This window comes from Vitis vinifera, chromosome 14 (genome assembly GCF_030704535.1).
Source record: "Vitis vinifera cultivar Pinot Noir 40024 chromosome 14, ASM3070453v1".
Lineage (NCBI taxonomy): Eukaryota > Viridiplantae > Streptophyta > Magnoliopsida > Vitales > Vitaceae > Vitis > Vitis vinifera.
Window position 1 is genome coordinate 17,629,669 of NC_081818.1, and position 19,664 is coordinate 17,649,332.

General features: G+C 31.1%; 1 protein-coding gene across 1 annotated transcript; it reads left to right on the forward strand.

Moving 5' to 3' along the window:
- The first annotated feature begins 5,630 nt into the window (after nt 1-5,630).
- LOC100256997 (probable aquaporin NIP-type) lies at nt 5,631-7,684 on the forward strand. The gene is made up of 5 exons (XM_003633656.4): nt 5,631-5,797; nt 5,892-6,113; nt 6,953-7,150; nt 7,243-7,304; nt 7,435-7,684. Exons 1-5 carry the CDS (start codon nt 5,663-5,665, stop codon nt 7,661-7,663), a joined length of 846 nt encoding a protein of 281 aa, XP_003633704.1. The 5' UTR covers nt 5,631-5,662; the 3' UTR covers nt 7,664-7,684.
- Nucleotides 7,685-19,664: the final 11,980 nt, after the last annotated feature.

The window sequence follows — 19,664 nt, forward strand, 5'->3', positions numbered from 1 at the left end:
TTTGGATTTCTATCCATTAGTTATCTCCTACGAGCTATTGGAAGGTGAGGTTTTCAATTCCAAGTTTTGCATTAATCCATTAGAACCAATTTCAATGGCCATTGAAAGGTGAGTTTATCACCTGGAATGACTTTGAGTTGCCAATATTTGGTAAGCTTTTGGCTTTAGACCATTAGTTATCTCTTACGAGCCATTCAAAGGAAGTCTAAGGTGAATAACCATTGATGAAATTCACTACCATCTGTTTTGCCATTTTAAAGGATTAAAACTTGATTTGCTAAATCCATACCGGTTCGGGAAGCAAGCATCACCATAGTTGCAACCCCAACGCGAGGAGCCTATCCTGAGATTTCCAATTTGCATAAGAGCCAGAGCATAGCTATCCTATCTTTGAGAAACTTGTTTTTACACCCTTTTATTTTAGTCTTTAATGTTAGCTTATATTAGTTTAAATCTTTCTAAAACATTTACATCTTCTTTTAAAGCTAACATCCATAAGAAAATCACCTATTTTCCTAATTTGAATATCACTTGTGTTTGCGAAAACCCTTCCCAGTGAACGATCCTAGAACCACTATGCTATAGTAGCTTGGCTACTTTAGTAATAGTATTTAAGGTATAAATTTTGTTGATACGCCTTTAAAGCTAAGCTACCATGAGTCGCATCAACTAATTTCATCCTACCTCACTTGATCTATAAAGGCTGATATATCACTTTCAACTGTCAAGTAGCAAGCAACTCCAATAACTCTTCGAAGATGGGTGGCTTCAAGTATGTTTCATGTTTCAGTACTTCTATTTCATTCTTGCCAAAATCTACACCATAGCTGAGCATTGATGAGTTAATAAAATTAGAGTCATCTTCTTGTCAGTTTATCTGATTGGCTTCCAAACATAGAAACAGAGTAAAAATGCCAATGGTTTTGCAAAATAATAAAAATAAAAATAATTAACTTTGGGAACCATTTCAATCATGAATATAGTGTTAAAAATATGTCATACAATTGGATTGAAATCTCTTTGTTTACCAATGAGCTTTGGCTCATTGATTTTCAGGATGTTTGAAACTGACATGCTAGCTGTTTAAATTTCATCTAAAGATATCAAGACCTTCCTAGTTCCAAAAATTATAAGTAGCCATGTGCAATTCATGAAAAAATTAACCACTATCAATTGGAAAACAACAAAATTCTAATAATCAATTAAGAATAAAACTCAATTGCCTGAAAATTATGTGAATAAATTGGATGGATCCAAAATGTCATACTCATGCAAATATCATACAAGTATAACAATAAGCAATTAAAAATTCTCTCGAAGGAATATAATTGACAGCTTGCTATGTTGTCCATTGAAATTGTGAACCCTAAAATAGTAGAAGACCACCAACCAACCCTAAACCCCCCAAAACAACTGTTAAACTCAATGTAGATCATACTATATTTTCCAAACTACACAATATTACAAAACTTGATCAAACAAAATCATTTAATAGAAAAATATCTCAACCTTAGTAATGGAAAAAAAAAACCACAAAAGAGGAAAAACAAAATCCTTTAATTTAAGAAAATTTTGACTATTATTTTCTAAAGAAACAAATAACCCAAGAGAGAGAGAGAGAGAGCGCGCACTTACCTTAGGTTCCGAGTTTTTAGAGGGTAAGGTAGGAATCGTTGCCAACACTGGATTTTCATTTTTTCGAATGAGAGCAACAAGTTAGGGTTTTTCGGTTTTCCTAGATGAGAGGAAGATAAAAAAAAAAAAAAGTTAGGGTGGTTTGGTTTTCCAAAATGAGAAGAAAACAAGGAAGATTAGGGTTTAGTTTCAAGGTTCAGTGTCCATGGGAGATGAAGCAAATAAACAGTTTTTGTTTTGTTTGCTTTTCTGTTCTAGTACGATGTTGAGTGAGAGAGAGTTTTTTTTTTTTTTTTTCTTGGCTTTTCAGATGTGGAAACTAACTTAGAGGATGGGGAAGGGCATATTGGGTATAAAAAAGCCCATTCAGCACAAAGTGCATAAAAATCTAATAATCTTTCACATTAACATATGTTTCTTGAAATTAGAATTGGAGTTTAAAATCTCTATTATTTTGGGATTAGCAACTCAAAACATAATTTTCCCTTTTTTTCCCTTTATTTATTTATTTATTTTTTTATTTCTAATACTTTGACAAGACAAATGAGCTCATCATTATTATTGTTAAAAAAAAAAAAAAAAAAAACTTTGGCACATGGCAATCACCATACCACATGATTTTTCTTTTTTCTTTTTCCTCTCCCCTATAATGTATCCATTTTTTTTTTTTTTGTTTTGTTTTATAAATATGTTGGCTTGATGAAATCTTTTAAATTTCAATTTTTTTTTAATATTTCATCTTTTTATATTTATTGATTTTAATTATTTATGGATATTTTAAACATAAAATAATAATATATAATAAATAAATAATGAAAATAAATACATGTGAAAAAATTTAAATATTTAGGATATAAGATTTTGTTAAATAAAATATTTATTTATTTTATAACTCTTATTATATTGTTATATTATTTTACTGTTTGCATATTTTTTAAATTTTAATTTTTTATGTGAAAATCACAATTAATGATTATAATTTTAGCTTTTTGCTTATGAATTTAACTTGATCACGGTTTTAATTTTTTTTTCATGGCTAAAATTTTTAATATTTTAATTAAAGAAAACATAAACTTGGTTATTATTCTAACATTTTTCTTTATTAAAATTTTTAATTTTTATTTATATAAAATAAAAAATAATACATATTTTTCATAAAAAAAAATTGTATTTAATCATTTATATTAATTTTTCATAATTTTATTAAAAATTAAATTTTTGTACATTGAAATTGTGCATTGATCAACACAACCATCAGAAAAAAGACATTGTTCTTTTATGAAAAAAAAAAAATCACTAAAGTGTGTTAAAAGTAACATACAATGGTACCATCTTTTCCAAAAGTTGTTTTTATCAATACTTTTCATAAAATAATAATACCCTCTCTTCCAAAAGTTGTGTTTATGAATACGGAACTTTTGTATGCAAAAATTTTAAGAACCACATCCAAGTTTATCTTCTTTAATTAAAAATATTAAACATTTTAACTAAGAAAAAAAGTTAAAATTATAATTAAGTAAGAATCATAAGCAAAAAATTAAAAATCATAATAATTTATTCTAATTTTCACATGAAAATTTAAAAATTTTAAAAAGATAAACAATAAAATAATATGACAAATATATTTTTATTTAAATAAGATTTATCAAAAAAATAAATATTTTATTTAACATGAATATATAAAATATTATCTTCTAAAACCTCTAAATTTTTTTATTATCTATTTATTTTTGTAATATTTTTTTCTCATTAATGGTTTATCATATATTATTATTATTATTATTATTATTATTATTATTATTAATTTATGTTTAATGTCTATAAATAATTGAAATCAATAAATATGAAAAGATGAAAAAGTAAAAAAAAAATGAAATTAAAAAGATTTTATAACAGTGTGTAACTAACATATTAAAAACAATGTGCATTATTTTATAGGTAAAATGAAGAAGAAAAAAAAAATAATGTGACATATTGATTAGCCATGTGTCAATTTGATAAAGCATCATAAACTTATCTTCACTTGGGTTAAATGTGAAAACAAAAAACAAAAAATAAAACAAATGGATTAGTTGGACAGAAAGAAAAGACTTGAGGGGACAATTTTGGAATTTTAGGGCCTATTTGGTTGCTGTTTTTGACAACTATTCTAAAAAATAGTTTTTAAGAACAGTTTTTTGTATTTTCATAAAATATATATATATATATATTTGGGAACAATTCTAAAAAACAATTTTTGTTCTAAAAAAAAAAATATTTGGTTGAGTTAATAAAAATGTTTTTTTTTAGAATAAGTAAAACAAAAAACATGTTTTACAGTTATTTTTTTTAATTAATGAAGTGTTTTCTTCCATTAACTTGATATTATAAATATATAAATAATTTTCATATGCACAATTCATTTAAATTAAAAAAATTATTTCATTTTGAAATTTTTACACCAGTTATAATTTTCTTAAACAAATGATGACTTTGTAATCATGTGTAAGTATATTAATTTCAATAATTTAAGGAAGAAGAAAGAGCTTGCAGCGGGGGTGTGGTGGTTGGGTAGAGCTCACCTTTGTGGAAACACAAAAAATAGCTAAGAAAATACAAAATGAAAAAAGAGAAAACACGAAAAACAATATATTCTTTGAACAGTGAAAAAACAATGAAAATATCTTTTTATTGTTCTCAAAAAAATGATTTTTGAAAACACGAAAAACACAAAAAAAAAAAAACACACCCCCTTCCTCAAATAAGTTTTTTGTATTTTTTGTTTTCAAGAATAGACAACAATTATTGAAAACATAAACCAAATAGGCCCTTAGTGATGTTACTATTTGAGTACATGCTTCTTGAGTTATTTTATAAAAGTTCTTAACAAATCTATATTTTTTTAATGACCCACCTTTACATGATTCACCATTTTAAGGAATAATTAAATAACTCATTAAAATGCATGTATTTTAAATTATTTTAAAATAAATGAAGATGATAGTAATTAAAAATTTTGAGGTATCGTTTTTCATATATTTTCATATTAGTGAATTAAAACCCACTTTTCCCTTTATTTTTTGTGATTATTCGATTTTGTCATACAAAGGCCTTAAATAATTTGGAGTGAGTTCTAATAATTAGATGTTGGTATGAGCATTTTTCAAAATTATTATTTGAGATTTGTGATCTTGTTTAAATATTTAAATATAAGTTAAATTATTTTTATAATGGGAAATATTTTTAGGGAAAAGCTATCTTTAATGGAATGAAATTACTTATATGAAATTAATATTATTTTTTTCTTAGTAGCATTCTTTTTTAGAAATTAACAACTTTAGTAATTAAAATCTTGATAATTATACTCTAAATTATAGTTAGGCCCTCTCATTTAAAAAAATTTAATAATGATTTTTCACTAAATAAATTAAGAATTCATTTAACAATGATTTTAGCAAATATTTTTAACTTAAAAAATGTTTTTGAAAAAAAATTAGGTGATTGACAAAATTTAGAAAATACTTTTAAAAATCTAAAAAACTCATTTACACTAGTGTTGGAAAATTATTTATAGCGTTCTCCTAAAAAAACACTTTGATGATTCTCCTCAATACAAATGATTAGTTAAATTACATGTATCTCAACCCAAAATAGTTAAATTACAAAAATCACTTCTTTAATTTCACATGTATCTCAACTTACCTTTTTAAGTTATTATATTATGAATTTTTTTTTTAAGAAATAAATGGGAATAATTAATTAGAGAAGCGCAATTAATTGAAAGAGTGTGAAGACTCCGAAAGGATTGGGTTTGGCCTTTGAAATTCAAATCCGATTATTCTGGCATTTTGAATTATCCACAAAAAATGCAAAAAAAAAAAAAAAAAAAGTTGACTAATATAATCAAAATGAGCGTTGTGAATCCACGTAATCAATTTTCCAATGACAACCAATCCAACCATTTGATTTCAAATTTGACAAAAACTACATTAAATTCCTCAAAACCCCTTTGATAGTTTCTAGGGTTTCCTCCTTGTTTCTTTGAGTAATGTCAAGAAAGCCAGATGAAATGACAGAAGAGATCTCAAAGGTTGAAGAAGGTCTGGGCAATGCCTATAAGCCCAAAGCCATCGACGAGGTCTACTTGTGTACTTCACCTGCGGTTGTAACCATCACACAAAAGGTCAGTCATTAATTTTTTTTATTTTTTATTTCATTGTATTGGATTAATTTGATGATATAGATGAAATGGGTTGGTGATGAAAATGTGGAAATAGGTGATAGCAGAAGTGATAGGGACGTATTTTGTGGTATTTGCGGGATGTGGATCAGTGGCAGTGAATGGGATATATGGGTCAGTGACATTCCCAGGAGTAGCAGCCACGTGGGGTTTGATAGTGTTGGTGATGATCTACGCTCTCGGTCATATTTCTGGTGCTCATTTCAATCCCGCCGTCACCATTACTTTTGCCATTCTCCGACGTTTCCCATACTGGCAGGTCACTTCTCATCTTATATTTTCACTATTTAATTTTGTTATTTTTAACAAAAAGTGATTGTTGGAGGATGTGTTTCAATTACAGTTCTTTAGAATAAAAAGAAAAAAGAAAAGAAAAACATGTTTTGCATAAAATTATTTTTTTTGTTTTTAAAAATAAAAAGTATGAAATTATATTTTAATTGTTATCCGATATTTTCATTTGTTTTGTTTTGTTTTGAATTATTTTAAATGTATATATATAAAAATAAGAAATAAGCTAAAAAAAATATTTCAAGTTTCCAAATATAATTTTGTTTAGGAAACTTAATAAAACCATTTTTAAAAACACTTCCCAAATACAATCTCTTTGAAAGTAGTTTTTGAAAATTATTTTCAAAGCATCTTCCAAAACCTAAAATGTTATTAATATGCTTTTTATTGTTTAAAATATGTTTTAAAAATAATTTTTATATGTAGTACTTTATTTTTAATCATTTTTTTTATATTTGTATGATTATTTTTTTAAAATAACTAAAAAAAATTTAATTAAAAATAAAAAATTATTATCTATTTTCTAGTTGTCAACTTAATCTTCTATGTTTAAAAAAAAAAAAAAATATTTTCCAAACAAAGAAAAATGAAAAGAAAAAAAAAAGAAATATAATGAAATTACACCCTTTGAAGAATCATTTTCAAAAACCGGGGGGGGGGGGGGGGGGGGGGGGTGGGTTTAAAGTAGTTTTCAAATTACTTCATGTAAATCAAATATTATGAATTAAAAAGCATAATTTACATTTACTCATAGTTTGGTGGGTTTGTTCTAGATTTGGCACTTGCATAACTTAGTACATGTTGTAGGTTCCATTGTACATTATAGGTCAATTAATGGGATCAATTCTAGCAAGTGGGACATTATCATTCATGTTCAATATAGATCGTGAAGCTTATTTTGGAACTGTTCCTGCCGGATCTCATGGCCAGTCTTTAGTCCTTGAAATCATCATCACCTTCCTACTCATGTTCGTCATCTCCGGCGTTGCCACCGATAGTAGAGCGGTATCCAATACACTCGCTTCTTTCGATGTACATTGTTAATCTATTATCTAACAACTTAAGTTTTAAGGTTTTAGTCTTTTTTTTTTATGCAGACAGGAGAATTGGCTGGGATCGCAGTTGGAATGACTATAATGTTGAATGTCTTTGTTGCTGGGTAAATCTACACTTAACTATAATATTTTTTTTTTGCCATTTTCCATTAAATAATTCTTGAAAACTTTTGATCTTCAAATTTAAAATATGTGGCCAACCCATTTGAAATTTGTTTTTGAAAAATATTGAAGGCCTGTATCAGGAGCATCAATGAACCCAGCAAGAAGCATTGGACCAGCTTTGGTGAAGCATGTTTATAAAGGACTGTGGGTGTATGTAATTGGCCCAATTATTGGAGCCATTGCAGGGGGGCTTACATATAATTTAATCAGATTTACTGAGAAGCCTCTTAGTGAGTTAACCAAGACTAGCTCCTTGCTCAGGACCATCTCCAAGAGTGTCCCTAGTACTTCCACTTAATTCTTCATGGATGATCATGTAATTTCTCTCTCTTTTTTTTTTTTTTCCTTTTTTTAGATGCTACTTTTTTTCCACACTAGCCATTTAAGTGTAAAGTAACATTTTTTATTTCATCAGTAAAAATTAGTTTTCAAAAATGGTTGATCAGTGAAGACCAATCTAATATTGAGTCATGGATTTTTTTTTTTTTTCATGTACATGGAGAATCAAAATTCTACCACGATCAAAAGGAAATTATTGAAATTACTAAAAAAATATATCATGAAATAAAGATTTGGATTCTAATATGAATGGTAGTAATATTATTAGATATGATTGTTTGAGTAATATGCTAATGTTAATTTTATGTTTGAAACATGCGAATGTTTTAGAAATAAAATATTTTAGAAAAATTAAGAAAAGAAGAGAATTTAATTTTCTTTGTAATATGTGAATATTTTAGAAAAATTAAGAAAATAAGAGAATTTAATTTTATGTTTGAAACGTGCTAATGTTAATACAATAAACGTATTCTTTATAATATGTGGATATTTTTTTTAAAGAGAAAAGAAAGTAAGAGAATTTAATGTTATGTTTCGTGAATTCTGTATAATATGTGAATATTTTAAAAAAATAAGAAAATAAGATAATCTAAATGTTATGTTTGGTGATGGGAAAAGTAATGGAAAATATCTTTTTTTAATATTTTTTATACGTTTGGTTTTATTATAAAAAATAAAAAAATCAAATATTATTAAAATTAGTTGAAAACTTTTTATTTTCAATATATCTAATTCTTATATAAGAAAGTTAAGAATAAGTAAAATGAGTTTGAATTTTTATATAAAATAATAATTTATTTTAATTTTATTTTTTATGTTTTATTTATTTTCCTTTCATCTATTTTTCTTTGTATTTTTCTAATTTTCCATGAGTCAATAATGAAAGGAAACAATGTAGTTGAGGCCAAGCCTATAACCTCAAGTACAAGAATTAGGATATATTTTAAGATGTGTTTATAAAATAACTAAAACTAGAAAAAAAAAATCGAAAGATGTATTTTTCCAACGTTATTACTACAAAGGGAACCTTTCTTGAGAGATTGCAACATATAACAAAGTTGCATAGTTCTTTCTTTGAATTCTAAAATGAAAAGTCTTTCTAAGGGTAGACCAAATATCAATAGAATTGATGCAGCAAACCATGTGTCCAAACATAGACTTAGAGATGGATGAAAATAACCAACTCATGAGGCATTGATCAAGGAAAATCTAGTTTTCATAGTGGAGACCCTCTCTATAGAGGAGAGTGAAAGACCAACAACTAGAAGGATATTTTGAAAGACCAACAAAGAAAGAAGAATAGTGTGATATGGGAGAAAATGGGAAATACAAAGTAAACTTACCTGGGAGTCCTTCCTAATGTTCTGCTTCTGCTCTTGAGTGTTAGGAAGAGTCCCAAATTCCTAATACAAAAAGGAATCTATACTAATTAGGAATTTGGGACACTTCCTAACACTCAAGAGCAGAAGCAGAACATTAGGAAGGACTCCCAAGTAAGTTTACTTTGTATTTCCCATTTTCTCCCATATCACACTATTCTTCTTTCTTTGTTGTTGTGTTTGGTTGGCATTTGTTGCTTGGAGGTGTGAATAAGAGAACACGTTGATTCCATCTGATTTATGGGTTGTATTGACTTTGCCATAGTTGTTTCATCTCCTTTGACTTGGTTCTATTAGGATTATTTTGTTTTTGTTTCATCTATGTTTGATGCCTGAAAATCATGTCATTTGTTTATGTTAATTCCACCCACCCTTGGCCCCTGGATGTTACCTGAAATAAGGCTTCGTACATTCGTTATCCGTTTGTTTTCCATTTGTTATTTTTTTAGTCCTTACTATATCTCTATATTTTCTTTTCATCTGTTTGTGGTAAGTTCGAGGTGTTGAGTATCCTAGCTAGGTTGGCCATCTTGGTTAGGGTGTTTCTGGGAGTTGCAACTCCAGTACTATATTCTATGAATCCTTAGCTACAATTTATAACGTTTGAGCATGAGGAGGGTCCGACTGTGAAAAAGGTATTTCTTGATTCTAGGCCGCAAGGTGTTGTTGCAGAGTAGATTTTATGATATTACAAAGCAGATTGGTGATTTGATAAGGAAATTGAATGATGGCAGTCTTATTCTTGGCGGTTTGACCATATCAAGTATTGCTTGGGTAGTCTGGAGTGAGGATTCTTACAGGAGCAGGCAATGCAGAAAGCTAAGAAGGAGAGAGAGATGGTGCAAAATATTGCCTCTTCTAGTTCAGCCAAACCCAACACCTATGATGAAGTTTGCCAAATTAAGTCATGTTGCCAAAGACATTGCTACTCAGATGTTGGCATCCATGATCAAGTCTCTCACCTTCTAGTCCGTATTGAAACAACTGATATGGCTAAGGTGATTCTCAGTTGGGTCTCTCATCACCTAAGTCACCCCCTATACCTCATTTTCTAGCTCACTCCTACATGGCCACCTTTGTAGAGCCTCTATCAAAGTCCTTCTTTCATCAAGTTTGAACCCCAAGCCAAGCAACCCCATGTCTGAAATCTTAGGACCAACTCATCACTTCATTTTCCTTCATACCCAGCACCTTTAGCCCCGTTCATTGCCAAGCCCGCTTCTCTCACTTCCTCCACCTCTCATTTCATAACCGACCTAGCTCCGTCTCTCCTACCTAACATGGGCCTTTGAACACCACCCAGTTTCAGTCCTCTAGCTCCAATCAATCTAGATCATTTCCCCAACCAACTCGTTTTGACTAATCCCTAATGTGCATAGTTCATATTTTTTATTCATGGATCTCTACTGGCCAATCATCTAGGAAAAATGATGGATTTTGGTTAGGCATTCTCTTATTAAAGTCCGTAACTGGAATGAGAGCTCTAGAACTTAACGAAGTGGTTAATCAGAAAGAAGGTTATACTACTACTCGACACTATTAGGTAATGCATCCAGCTCATAGTACGTCTCAGTTTCTACTCATCTTAGGGACCTAAGATGATGGATGACATCGAGAAGACGCTTTATGCAGATGTTTTGGGCCGAGAGCTATGGATAAATATTCTGCATAAGTCTCCTAGACGTGGCCTTGCATCTAAATCCTAGTTAGATTATCTTTCTTTGACAGAGAAAGGCAATGGTGGATCCAGAACAGACTTTTACTTGAATTCAAGAGCACTCATCCCAGATGTTGTACCCCCAAATTCAAAACTTCTCTCCAATACATTTACCTATTCCATGGCATGAATACCATGATATAGGAGGTTGTACAGGGCAAAGACCACAAGTTTTAGCAACAGTAGTACATAGTGGAACAACTGCTTGCCCTTAATCTCTATAGTCCCGATGTCTTTCTTGTAGAATATTTACATAATCACATAAATTAATCATACATGATTAAAGGATACTAACAATAGAAAATCACTATAAATAACATACCTGTTTGAGCCATCACAAAAAAACAAGTGATTGATTGTTGCAACCAAGTCTTTCTCTCTATGATCTTGATAACAACTATGATGGCTCTATGGGAAAACAGAAAGACCTTTTATCTAGATTAGAAAAGGGACTTAGCATAACTCAATATTGGGTTCTGATTGGGCCCTCCCATAATGGGCTTCAATGAGACCCATAGCCTACACTTGCCACTCAACTGAGTTTCTACTCAAAAGATGCAAAACCCAATCCAAATATGATCACTAGTTAATTGAGCTCATTTATATAATAGACTATCCATTAACCTGTTTTTTGCAAATACAAATTATTCATCTAATGTTAGCCCATATAAAAATTTTCCAACATTCTCCCACTTGGGCTACATTAATTTTTTATTTTTTTAGGATTCATTAAATTCATTTTGAAAATAAGACTCTCGGGTTAAGTACATAAATGTTTATTTTGTGTGGCCACACTTTTTTTTTAAAAAAGAAATGATAGTTTATAAGTAGCATCTTGATAAACTTATCCGGTCCAACATGGTCTTGATATTGGATTATGATGGTCTATATGTTAATCTCAACAAACATAATGCCCCTTATAGTCACGAATATTTATAACCATATCGACATGGATCATAAACCTAGTAGTGTAGTAAGAAATCAATGCCAACATGTGATCATCATCTATATGCATCGTTTCTTATCAGTCATCATTACAATTTACCAGCAAAATGAAATTGTAATCGCAATTTCTCAACAAAATGAAATTGCTGCAATTTCTAAACAATATGAAATTGCTTGACTTTAACAAGTCATATGTCACCAACAGTGCACCACAAGATCTCAAAATAGTGGTATTTGTGACATCCAATAGTATACAACTATAATTCTTAAGGTTCAATATCTTAAGATACCATGTTGTATGTAATTCAATTACGACGTGCTATAATATAATACTTAATAATGATGATCATAATAAAAAGATTTTAATTCTGCAAGTCGCATTACAATAATGATCAATGTTTACACAAAACAATAATTGAAATAAGGAAAATCACAAAAGCTCCCACTAAACCAAAGAATCAAAAGACTTAATGACACCCATTTTCACAACATGTTCCGTGGACGTTATGGGCTTTAAACCTTTGGTTAGAGGATCAGCTAGCAAAGACTTAGTTCTTATGTGCTCAATCACAATATCTCTTTTCTTCACTAAGTCCTTGACTGTAAGGTACTTGATTTCCATATGCTTAGACCTCGTACCGATCTTATTGTTCTTGGAGTAGAACATAGTTGCATTATTGTCACAATAAATCACAATGGGTCAAAAGATGGAATCAACAACTTGCAACTCTGAAATCAGATTTCTTAACCAAACAACTTGAGATGATGCACCATAACAAGCTACAAACTCAGCATACATGGTCGATGATGCAATTAGGCTCTGTTTGACACTTTTCCATGAAATGGCTCCACCAGCTAACATAAAAATGTATCCTTAAGTAGATTTGCGATCATCAGAACAACCATCAAAATCAGAATCTGAGTATCCAACTATTTTGAGATTATCCACCTTCCTATACATAAGCATAAAATCCTTCGTTCTATGTAGATATCTCATGACTTTCTTTGAATTAACCTAATGATCATGTCCAGGGTTCAACAAATATCTACCAAGAACATTAACAATGAAGGTGATATCAGGTATCGTACATACTTGTGCATACATTAGGCTACCAACGACACTAGCATAAGGAATAGTCTTCATGACATCCTTTTCCAAATCATTCTTTGGACATTGTTCATTACTGAGTTTATCTCCTTTCACAACAGGTACATCACCAGTTTTGCATGTCTGCATATTGAATTTTTTAAGCACACGATTGATATAGGCTCTCTGAGATAACCCAAAGAGGTTTCGAGATCTATCACGATAAATCTCAATACCCAGCACAAAAGATGCTTCTCCGAGATCCTTCATGTTAAAATTAGCAGACAAAATACGCTTGGTGTCATTCAAGAGATTCAAATCGTTACTAGCAAGTAGAATGTCATCGATATAGAGAACCATGAAAATGTACTTGCTCCCATTGACTTTCATGTAAACGCACTGATCAAACTTGTTCTCTATAAAACCAAAAGACGTCACAATTTTGTCAAATTTCAAGTACCACTAATGAGAAGCTTGCTTGAGACCATAAATTGACCTTTTCAATCTACATACCATGTTCACTTTCCCATTTGCCTCAAATCCTTCAGGTTGTGACATGTAGACCTCCTCACTCAAATCACCATTTAGAAAAGTTGTCTTGACATCCATCTGATGAAGCTCTAAGTCAAAATGAGCTACCAATGCCATAATTAGCCTAAAGGAATCTTTGGTAGAGACTGGTGAGAAAGTCTTTGTGAAATCAATGTCATCTCGCTGTGTATACCCTTTAGTAACCAAACGAGCCTTATATCTTTTAACATTTCCTTTGTTGTCTCTTTCGGTCTTGAATAACCATTTGCATCCAATGGGTTTATATCCTTTAAGAAGATCAACAAGTTCCCAAACATCATTGTCTAACATAGACTGCATCTCATCTCTCATGGTAATCAACCATTCATTTGCCTTATCGCTACTGAGAGCTTCACGATAAGTAGTAGGGTCCACTTCTTCTCCAATGTCATACTTTCCCTCTCCGAGGTAAACATAATAATCGTTAGAAAAGGCAAGCCTTCTAGTTCTTTGTGATCTCCTCATTTCCACAGGAGAAATCTCATCTACAATAAGAGTTATTTCGATAGTGGGGAAATTGACAATAACAACTCCATGCTGAATCCCAGAATCAAAAGCTCCAACATCAAGGTTGATGTCTAAGACTGGCAAAGGTAAAGAAATAACATCCATGGGTTCCACTCTTTCATTGGATTGAGAGGGTATACTATTATCAACTTCCAACTCTAAAAACTTTGTCACTTGAGACTCAACAACTCTAGTGCCACGAGTCGAACAATAAAACTTGTATCCTTTTGAGTGACTAGGATACCCAATAAAGTAGCACCTAGTAGTTCTCGGATTTGTCTTCTTTAAAGAAAGATCATAGATTTTCACCTCAGCTGGACATCCCTATACTTTAAAATGATTCCAACTAAATTTTCTGCCTGTCCATAGTTCAAATGGTGTTTTAGGCATACACTTACTAGGAACACGGTTCAGAATGTAGGTTGTTGTTTTAATGGCATCACCCCATAAGTATTTTGGCAAATTTAATCTACTCATCATGCTCCTCTTCATTTCCATAAGAGTGTGGTTGCACCTTTCTACCATGCCATTCTGTTCAGGACTACCAGGCATAGTATACTGAGCAACAATACCATTATCTTGTAAGTACCTTGCAAAAAGTCCCTTTTGTTGTCCAGCATCACCATGATTCCCATAATACTCAGCACCTCGATCAAATCTTACAATCTTGATGACTTTCCCCAGTTGTTTCTCAACTTCAGTTCGGAAGACTTTGAACATTTCAAGAGCATTTGTCTTTTCTTTGATCAAATATACATAGCCATATCAAGAGAAATCATCAATGAATGTAATGAAGTACTTGTTGCCACACAAGGTAGTGGAGTAAGGCCTACTAATGTCTTTATGAACAATCTCCAACAAATTTTAACTATGAGTTGCACCCTTTTTCTTTGTCTTTGTCAATTTTCCTTTGACACAATCAACACAAATTTCTAAGTCATCATAATCAAGGTGAGGAAGAATCCTAGAACTAATTAAGCATTCTACTTGTTCTTTAGAAATGTGTCCTAAACGCTTATGCCATAACAATGAAGATCTTTCCTTAGTCAAAGGTCTTTTAGCAACACTTTTTTCAACTTTGTAAGAATAAGCAGATAACAGCGACAATCTATAAAGCCCATTAGAAAAAACACAATTGCCAATCACTTTAGAGTCATAAATCACCTCAACTCTTTTATTTGCAAAAGTGAAACTATATCCAGTTTTGTCAAGTACAGAAAAGGAAATTAAATTCCTTTTAAACGAAGGTACACAAAAAACATTGTCTAAAACAAACTGAAAATCAAAATCTAATTCTAAAACATCAATCCCAATATGCTCAACATCAATCCCGATGTCACTGCCAACTTTAAGCTTTTACTCTTTTTCACTTGGCTTCCTCAGATTTCTTATCCCCCTATTCTTTCTTTTTCTTTTCTAGCCAATTCTTAAACTTAAAGCAATCAACCCTCTTGTGACCCTTTTTGTTGTAGTGATAGCACTTAAGGTCTGTGTTCTTGGTATTTCCATTTCCATTCTTCTGCTTCTCACTCCCACTCTTTTTGAAATTCTTGCTTTTCTTATTACTTTGGAAGTTGGGCTTTCTAGCCTTTTCAACTCTCTTCTCATTATTCGATTTTCCAAGAGCAACGAGATGAGCAGATTCATTCTTTTCTCTTTTTAGCTTTTTTTCCTCAGCCAAACACTTAGTGATCAGGTTATTCACACCCCAAAACTGATTCAAGGTGTTGTATGTAGTCTTGATTTGGCTGAAAGAAGATGGTAGAGTATTGAGGGCTTGATGAACAATAAAATTATCGGGAATGAGAATATCTAGTGCTTTCAATCTAGTCTGAAGATGCACCATTTTTAGGATATACTCACGAAGCCTTTTCATATCATTATACCTCATATTCAACAATTAATCCATAAAATACCCAACTTCGGCATTATCAGATGTCTGGTATTTATTTCCCACAACAATGAAAAATTCCTTAGCATTGTTGCTCTCAGGTATTCCTCCAAGAAGATACTCAACAATGGACCTCTTGATTGAAATGAGACTCAAACGGTTCGATCTTTCCCATTTCGCATAATGAGCTCTCATAGCTTCAGTGCTTTCATTAGTAGGCTTAGGAGGTTCATCTTCACGTAGAGCCATGTCCAAGTCCATTATTCCTAAAACAAACTTTATGTCTAATCTCCATCTATATAGTTCGACCCACTTAGAATTTCAATTGTAGCATTATTATTGTTCACAACAAAGGAAACTGATTGACAAAAATTTGCAACTAAATAAATTATGGGCAATAGGTAAAATGCTTAAATAAGCATAAGCAATATAATACAAGAATTAATTGTATTATCATAAACTCCCCTTTGGGTAGAGTCCACAATAAAACAACTATTCTCTAAGCATGAAGATCAACAAATATTCATTAATTTGGGCAAACAAATTTATTAAATTCTTTATCTCATTCAATATCCTCATGTTGTTAAATTAATTTTGCATAATAACCCCCTTTGGGCAGGCGATTGTACAAATTAATCTAAAATTTTCCCCATCAACAAAATAAGAACTCATAAACTTGCAAATTTTGATGGTTAAATCACTTTGGTGAAATAACCTCAACAATTCACATGCAACATTCCAAAATTTGGTAAATTAAAAAATAATAGTGCATACTAGCGATATATATGCATATGATCAAACAAAATGAAGTACGTCACAAAATGTACTTTCAATGATCAATGATCAATTATAGTTGCAGGAATTTGAACAACAAATTTTTTTATTTTTTTTATTACATTTTAAACTAATTATTTAACTAGTTTATGTGATTTAGACCAAGTAGGAGAGTATGCTTGAAAAAGTTTCAATCTATAAAGAGTGATTACTACACTCTTATTCCATATATATTAGCATAATTTCTAGTAAATTCTCAACAGAAAATTATACCAAAGAATAATTTTAAGCTAATTAAATCTCATAAATAAGTAATAGTTATTTAATAAATATTTTTTACCCCAAAAAAAATATAATAACATATCCAGAAAAATAAATGACAAAAAAAACGAGCACACAGGAAAAACGAGGCTCAAAACGAACACCGGATGAGGTTACACATGCCTCACACACTTGACCCGCGAGTGGGGAACGTACAACACATGTGGCATGTGTGGCATGTGCTAGAGGTTATCTTCAACTTCCAGCAATGGGTCAAAAAACCTGCAATTTGGGTTAAATGACCCGGTTGCTACCTGACTTACAAACAATTGAAAAAAAAAATGTTTTTCGATCAAGATCTCGAGGGGTTTAAAACTTTAGGTTGTTTCTAACAATTCTAAGACATTTAATCATCAAAAAATAACTTAAAGATCTCCATAATTGATTAACAAATTTTGGTTTTTATACCTCCATAGCCAAAATCGAAAAATTCTATTTTAACACTTATTCCAGCCTCATTTTACATGTATTTTACCTTAACAATAAAGGAAATCTCTCTTAATTAAACAAAAAACTTCTCAATCTTGCTCAATTTTTATAAAATATAAAATGAATTTTCTAGGGTACATACCCATATTTTCAAATTTTCGATTTTCACCAAATTGAGCCAAAAAATCGAAATTGATGCTACATATCAACTATAATATATGTAAACAACAACATCCAAGGGTTTAATTTGAGTAAAACACAATAATTTGAACAAATAAAAATTTTCTTGAATCTTTAAACAAGAAAATTCCAAAAATTTTAAAAATTAATCACTCCCAATTTAAACAACGAAATTGCACATATAACATATCAATTTGAAGCTTGTGGCAAGATGAACAAAAGGCCTAAAGTTTCACAATCAAAAGAAACCAAAAAACCATACACAGTCATGGATCATAGATTAGACTCCGAAAATAAAATAAAATAAGAAACTAAAAAGTTTATTTTTCGATTTCCAATTGTAGATCCTAAATCATGTAAATCTAGCTCTGATACCACATGTAGAATATTTACATAATCACATAAATTAATCATACATGATTGAAGGATACTAACAATAGAAAATCACTATAAAGAACATACCTGTTTGAGCGTCACAAGAAAACAAGTGATTGATTGTTACAACCAAGTCTTCCTCTCTATGATCTTGATAACAGCTATGGTGACTCTATGGGAAAATAAAAAGACCCTTTATCTAGATTAGAGAAGCGACTTAGCATAACTCAATATTGGGTTCTCATTGGGCCCTCCCATAATGGGTTTCAATGAGACCCATAGCCTACACTTTCCACTCAACTGAGCTTCCACTCAAAAGATGCAAAACCCAATCCAAATATGATCACTAGTTAATTGGGCTCATTATATAATAGACTATCCATTAACTCATATTTTGCAAATACAAATTATTCAATTAATGTTAGGCCATATAAATATTTTCCAACATTTCCTGGTCCTGATAATTTTGTCAAAGGTAGATGTCTTCCCCCTCCTACCACTTGAAAATGATGCATCTCAGAAAGCGTCCAGGGTCTCACTCTCATTTGGCCACTATGTAATACGTGAGTCATTGCACGCACCTCATCTGGAGTTGGCAGATATGTGAGCAAAGTGTGGAGAGTGAAGTTGTTAATACTTCATCAATTTGCTTTCCTAGGCACAAATATTGGTGGAAAAGCTGAAAAATTAGTACGGGTCACCTTCGGGGATCCAAGAGACCCCAACTCCATCAGTTTCAGGTATGACACTTTTCGTTGATGGTTTTAACTCAATTTATCGAATTAATTAAGGCGATAATGCAGTTTTTTGGAACATGGCTTGAGCATTTAAGCCTATACCATGTGTTGGCAATAAATGCCTACAAATGCGTGCATGCTTGCAGCTTCTGGCTAATAACCATACTATGTTGAGGCCTTTAAAAGCAAATAAATTTAACTTTGATGGAGCAGTCCAAGTTTGGAAAGCTATCAAGGAAAACATTTTGACACAAGCCATCGCGTAGGGGGTTCAATGATGCTATTAATGGGTTTGTGGATGATAGTTGATCACTTATGGGTGGTGAAGAACATGATTGCAGGGACTATAAAGATGGGTATGCTTATTGTTGTAGGAACACACATCTTCACTAGTTGGGAACTTAGTGCTTATTATTGGAGACACGGGAAAATTTAGAATGATGAATGGATCTTCAACACAATTGAAAATGAATGGAAATGGCTAGAATGTAGTGGTTGTGTTCTTTTCCTCAAGGCGACTTTGAACAGAAGTTGAATCCACCTTCTAAATTGGACTCATTGCACTGAAAAAAAGAGGAAACAGAAGGGCACTCCCCCAAAATGGGCCTAGAAGAAAATGCTCTTTGAATGGCCACCCTTAGCATGCAATCCCAAAGGCCACATGCCTTACCTTCTTAATTCTCCACACTTACCTTCAAACTTTGATTTTCAAAAGTCCAACTTCCAAATAATATTAATCATTTAACTTGTTTTATTCTTCCTTAAGAGTTCTAGGTCACCAAAAATCCCAATTTAAAAATAAATTTGTTGCCATTTTTCTTTTTGGCAAACATTCTTTGCAAAAAAATTCTTTGATTTTAAAATAATTTTCCTTTTTTCATGTTTTTTTTTTAATAAAAATGAATGAATTTTCATAATTCCACAATAATGGGAATTATGAGATTAATTCACACAAAAAAATAAATTGGGTTTTGGTGAAGGCCCAACATCCGTGATATTTTCTTTAAAAATAACTTGAGTGAAGTACATAATTGTCATTAATGGCTTC